A 6,000-nucleotide genomic window follows, 5' to 3' on the forward strand; every position below is an offset into this window, starting at 1 on the left:
AGTTATGACTTATGAGAGATATATACGTACATCCAACTGCAAAAAACAACGCAATAATTAACTTGTTTGGTACCTGAATGTAGTATTAAAAACTCTTTCAGAGGTGACTAAAATAGAAATTCATACTGAAATTTAAATAAGCAGTTTTAAACTCCCAAAAATCAAAAACTCCCTTTACTTTGTATTAAAAAGTAAAAACAGCAAAGGTCCTTTAAAAAAAAACATCGGCCTATTCCATCGGCGCCGATGCATCGGCCAGGCCGATGCATCGGTCGAGTCCTAACATCTTTTAAGAAAGTAATAGATGCCAAAATTTACTAGTCGTAAAAACGCATTTTATAGTCTGTCTTCAGTGACATCAGAGGAAGGATGGAGGAGGGGGGATTGCTCTGAGAAGATTATCGAAATTAGCGTATGAAAAATAGTTTTAGTTCATCTTTGGTTGTGTTCGGGTGCAAGGACAAAAGAGTCGAGCATATTCAAGGTGCACGGAGAAATTTTCAAAATTGACGTCAAATATCGCAATTTTAAGAATTTTTTCGAGACTTCAGGGGAAAGTAATATTGGAGCTCTTTCCTAAAATTCTTTTAAAATTGAAATCAACTCGAAGTTATTTTTGGTGAGCGTAGCTTGGGAAGGATCGCGCTCTTCCCGAAAATTTTCCGAAACTGAAGTTTTAAACACGCAATTTTGGATAACCTTTGTTGACGTTGCTAGAGGGAGGGAGATTCAATCATCTCCTATCGAAAGTTTTCGAAATTGAAGTTTAAACCGCAAATTTAGGCTGTCTTTGCTTACGGTAGGGGATCTGGCGGCATTCCACCTGGTGTTTCTCGGCACTATTATTTCAAAAACCCATTGTTGGCTATATTTGAAACGATAGGGGATTATAACGTGAAAATGTTCTGAACCGAAATATCCATTATGGGCTATTTTTGGGAAGGTAGGGTTTTGGAGCTCCCAAGCGGATATTTCTAAAAGCGTAATTATATATTATCTTTAGTGACGTTAGCGAAACTGGGAAGATTCCGTGGATCTTTCGGGCATTTTTCGATATTAATATCTAAAAAATATAACTATTGGCTTTTGTCCACCTCACCTCGACCATTGATGGGTATACCCTTTCGCCGTAAAAAGTTACATAAGCTAAGCAGTTCTAATCCGGAATTTCTTAGAAATTGAAGTCCCAAAATCATATTTTAGGCATTGTTTGATAAAGATGGGACAAAGAGCGGGCGGGGGCTCAGTGTGCCCTCACGAACTGTTTTTTGAAACTGAAGTCAATTTCGGGCTACTTTAGACAGGAAGGGTTCTGTGGCTCCACGGAACCTTTTAAAAAAGAAATTTTGAGGTGTATAGTGATAGGGTTGAAGAAAAAGGGGATCTGGGGTCCTTCTCCGAAAGTTCTTGAAACTTATGTTTGAAAAACGGAGTTTTAGTTTGTTTTTCAATACGTTAAGTGAAAGGGCGTGGGATGAGAGGCCTCTCTAAAGACGCTAATTGAGACCGTCTTTGGTAGTAATGTTTGGGAATGGATTTCGGGGCCCTCCATCGCAAAAATTTCGAAAAAGAAATCCAAAAATGCCATTTAGCAATTTTTGATGACATTAGGAAAAGCTGTCCCCTGAAAACACACTTTGGAATTTAGAGCCAACATTTTCAGGCTATGTTTGATTAAGTTAAGGTGGAGTGAATCAGAGACTTAATTGGTTCCTTAAGATCGGTGGTTCAACCAGGGAAAGTTTCTGAAAGTTAAGTAGTAGAAACGCAATTTTAAGCCTTATTTAGTCTTGTCAAGGAGGTCATGGCATCCTTTTGGATCTTCGTTTTGGAGCTTCATTTAAATTTGCTTCCCAGTGCAAGAGCCCTGTCCTCCTACCTGATCAGAAGCCGGGCAGTTCATCCGGGATCTTAATTAGAAAAAATTACCGTAAAGGGGGAAAATTACAAAATTTGTTTTGTCATTCAAATATGTTTGACTCCCAGGGAGTCGCAATTTTCTACTTATTGTCCACGCATCCATGATTATTGAACATAGAATTTGTTGTTTGAAATGCTTGCGAGAGTATCTAATCAGTATAGCTTCTTTTTTTATATAAATAAAATATGTCTTCATTGTTTAGGTCTATAAAAGTTTGGGAGGGGGGTAAACATTAGTGCCACCCTCGGTGCTCCTTTTAAAAGGCACCCTTTCATGCTTCAGGAGGGGGAGGGCCATTTCCCGCATTTCTCCTCCCCTGTATCCATGCCTGATTAACAGTTCTCTCATAAATTTTACAACCAAATGAAGCATGTGTGTAAAGAGTAGATATTAATGGACAATGAAGCAACAAAATGTTCCTAACTCATCTTGTGATAAATTCTTGAGGAATTTTGCTTGATTATAAGAACTATATGATGCGGCTCTTGGCCGCCCTTGTGCGGTGCACACCTGCTAGGATCGGTTATGTGTATGGCTATAAGAGGGGCCCAAGAAACTGTTTAGCCAACGACCTCTGATATCTTACTCGGGGGGCCTAGACCAATAGGTTCAGGGGCCCAGAATCAATATAAACATTTAAAACTAAGTTTGATTATCGGAAAAAGTTTTAAGAATTGAATGAAAACAAAGCTCAGAAATTTTTTACACCTCTTTCGATTCGCCCCCCCCCCATCCCCAAATATAGGTCCTACTCAAAAAACTTCTTTTGGCTGTCTCTTATCTGACTTCGGTTCATTCAGGACTGTTTCCTTCCTTTCCTCTTCATTCAGGAATTTTCCCTTCCTTCCGTGGCAGGTGATGATCTAAGGAGGGCATGTGGTACTCTCTGTACCGAGCCAAGGTTTGGGTTTCGCGCATGGAAGTTGGATCGTGGGCCTCCTTCTCTCTACTCAGGGCCTGTTTACTGACTAGGCCAACTAGGCAGTGACCTAGAGCCCCTGCCATTTAGGGGCCCAAAATGGCAAAAAGTTGTAATATTTGGCTACATGAGGGCCCCGAAAAAGAGTTTGGCCAAGGACCTCCGATATCTTAATCGGGGGTCCTAGGTCAACAGGTTCTGGGGTTCTAAGGGGCCCCTCTGAAATTAATGAATTCCATGACTTTTTTTAACGCTCTTATGTTTCAGCTTTTCAAACCAAGTTTGATTCACAGAGAAATTTAATAAAATTGAATGGAAACAAAGCTCAAAAATTTTTGGGCCCCATTTGACTCCGGGGTCCTGCATTGCGGAGCCTTGCGATACGTAGTCACGCCACTGCCACTGGTACACGTGAAGTATTTTCCAACCCCAATAACGATCCCCCACCTTTTAGCTCTCATAAGCCGTGAAGGACGAATGCAAACCTGAAGGGGGTATGGGTAGAAAGAGGTGAAGATCTAATACATTGAAGTATTCTTGTAATATTTGGAAAACAGTTCATCGATGCAGTTTTCTTAGCATGCGTACCAATGATGCACCGGATAGCGATGATACTGTATTCCGGACATCCTGCGCATTGTTTGCCGGAATCGGCAATTATCCGGCTCTACAGTTGTTTTTAGTAACATTGCATCTTTATTCATTTTTATGAAGTGCTGTTTCAGAATAATGAATCGAGCTTTTTCACAAATCATTTCCTCAAAAACAAATGAAATGCATTTGCAAATAATTTTTAAAACCTTTCTATTTTCATGAAGGGTGTATACGAGTCGTTCTGCACATTCAATGAAACACTAAAAGAGAGGAGTCCCAGATCGTATCGTAGGGGACAAACTAAACGAAAAATATTTCTGTGTATACATCCCAGTTTCAACTTATAAATCACTGTTATTGTTGAAACTGAAAGTAGATAATTTAAATAGGATATTCTTCATGTTTTGTGTTCATGTTTAATGACTAACGTTGTTAAATCATCAATGTTCATGCAAATGAACTTTGTTCCATTTTTTACTACCTTTGCCCCACAGAGTGTTGTCCACTGTGTAAAGCTACCGGTGTTGTGGCGGTCAGGGACTTTTGCTTCATTTTTCCACACGAGCACGTGTAAACCGTGACGATGTTTTCAATATGCTTTTAATAAATATAGTTTGGTGGAAATGTGTGCTGTCTCAACCCTTAATCCAGTAAAATTCATGATTGAGTAACAATTTAGGACATTGAATCCAAATGTCCCGTACCTGCACCAAGTTAAATATGTTTAGATTTAACAGTTATCTTTCATTTTGGAGGTTTTCTAGTCAAGAGATCATTCAGATAAGATTTCTTGTGAACAGGAGTGGGAAAAAGTTTGAGAACCCTCCCGCTTTCAGTTAGAACGGAACGTGAATCTCTCATTCTCTCTCTTCCAGGAGACGCTGGCCGGAGGACGGAGGTGCGTCAGAGGCGGACTGGCTGCGGCAGACCGCGTTGCATCGTGCAGCATTGAGCGGAGACACGGAGAGGATCAGGGCGCTGCTGGACGGAGGAATGGACACGAGGGCGAGGGATCGGAATGGAAATATGCCCCTCAACCTGGCCCTGTATAATGGGAAGGAGGCCGCGGCGGAGCTACTGGTGAAAGCAGACTGCATCACGGATGTCGTAGATAACGAATGGTGTACCCCTCTGCATGTCGCTGCACGGATGGGGTTTGTGAATGTGGTTCGTATCCTGCTCGCGGGAGGAGCAGATGCAGGTGCGAAAGACATGGCTGAACGGACGCCCCTCCATCACGCCGTGTACTATGGGAGGGAGGCCGCGGTGGAGGCGCTGCTGGGGGCCGCCCCCGAGTACGACGGGCCGGACATGGATGGCTGCACCCCCCTGCACTATGCTGCGGAAGAAGGTCTCTCGCGGGCAGCGAGAGCCTTGGTGTCGAGGGGTGCGCGTTTAAAGGCTAAAAATGATAACGGACGCTGTCCCCTGTCCATTGCCCTTTGTTTTGCTAGACACGGTGTGGCGAGGGTGCTCCTGGCGACGTACGCGTGGAGGGACATCGAAATACATTGGGAGGAGTTGGTGCTCTGGCAGGATGACGAGGAGTGCGGCATCCGGCTGCTCTCCGAGTGCGAGGCCGAGATGAGGGAGACCCGGGTGGAGGGGTCCCGCCTCTCCCTCCGCGACGTCGCCCGCCGACACCCCTCCCGCCTCGCCCGGCGCCTCTCCGACGAGACGATCCGGCGGCTCTCGGACCGGGACCTCCTGGCGCGGGACTTCCCTCTCTTCGGCGACCTCCTCCTCGCCCGGCTGGGGGAGGTCCGGGAGCGGAGGGCCCTGGAGGAGCGCTTCCTGCGCTGCTTCCCCCTCCTCTGCCGGCCCCTGCCCCCCACCTGCACCGACGTCCTCCTCGCGTGCCTGGCGGACGACGACCTGAGGCACTTCGCCCGGGCTGCGGAGCTCTAGTCGCCGAGATTCCGTTCGGTTGCATCGCGATGGGAAAAGGCAAATAAAGATCACAGGACTTTGCTCGAACTGTATGAACCTCTTGTTTCTGAACGTAGAAAGTGCCCGAGATAGTTGACTGAACTTTATCTGCTGTTCTTTTTGTGAATTATTTTTGAGACGCCTTTCAAATAGCTTTGTACATCATGTTCGAAATGCTTTGTGTGTATCAAGCACGTAATAAAAGGAATGTTCTAGCCATTGATAAATTCTCTTTTATTGTATCCTATTGGCACGAAAGAAATAGAGTGAGCCGAAAATATTAACCCTGCTAAAAACAGAATGACGTTCACATGGCTCGATGCGTATTGGGGGATATTTCGAAGATTAGGAATCTGGCGCGTTCGTCTTATTTTTGGGGTTAATATTTTTATTTTGGTAAAATACCTCTTGCGCTGGCACTGGAGCCAAAAATGGACGCCAATGAAGAAAGATCGCCAGATTCCCAATGATGGAAATCTTCCCCGGAGTATGCTTTTGCTTACAATTCCCCCAAAAAATTGCAATTTTTGGACTTGCGTCGGTCTTGCACTGAGGTACAGATTTAAAAATGCTAATTTTTTATTTTGGGTTTGTACTAGCAGCTTTTGCAACTGAAGTCTGTTTATTATTGGGCAAT

The 6,000-nt window shown here is 44.0% G+C and overlaps 1 protein-coding gene across 1 annotated transcript; it reads left to right on the top strand.

Annotated features, from left to right (window-relative positions):
* The first annotated feature begins 3,420 nt into the window (after positions 1 to 3,420).
* LOC129232414 (ankyrin repeat and protein kinase domain-containing protein 1-like) lies at positions 3,421 to 5,342 on the top strand. Its single transcript, XM_054866558.1, has 2 exons — positions 3,421 to 3,479; positions 4,310 to 5,342. The coding sequence occupies exons 1-2, from the start codon at positions 3,421 to 3,423 to the stop codon at positions 5,340 to 5,342; spliced, it is 1,092 nt and encodes a 363-aa protein (XP_054722533.1).
* The last annotated feature ends 658 nt before the right edge of the window (positions 5,343 to 6,000 follow it).

The sequence above is a fragment of the Uloborus diversus genome, unplaced genomic scaffold (assembly GCF_026930045.1).
Source record: "Uloborus diversus isolate 005 unplaced genomic scaffold, Udiv.v.3.1 scaffold_12, whole genome shotgun sequence".
NCBI classification, from domain to species: Eukaryota; Metazoa; Arthropoda; class Arachnida; order Araneae; family Uloboridae; genus Uloborus; species Uloborus diversus.

Coding starts and splice junctions, on each gene's coding strand:
- LOC129232414 (XM_054866558.1), top strand. CDS start 3,421: ATGCGTACCAATGATGCACCGGATAGCGATGATACTGTATTCCGGACA. Junction 3,480..4,309: donor TTCCGGACATCCTGCGCATT/GTTTGCCGGAAT, acceptor TCTCTCTTCCAG/GAGACGCTGGCCGGAGGACG.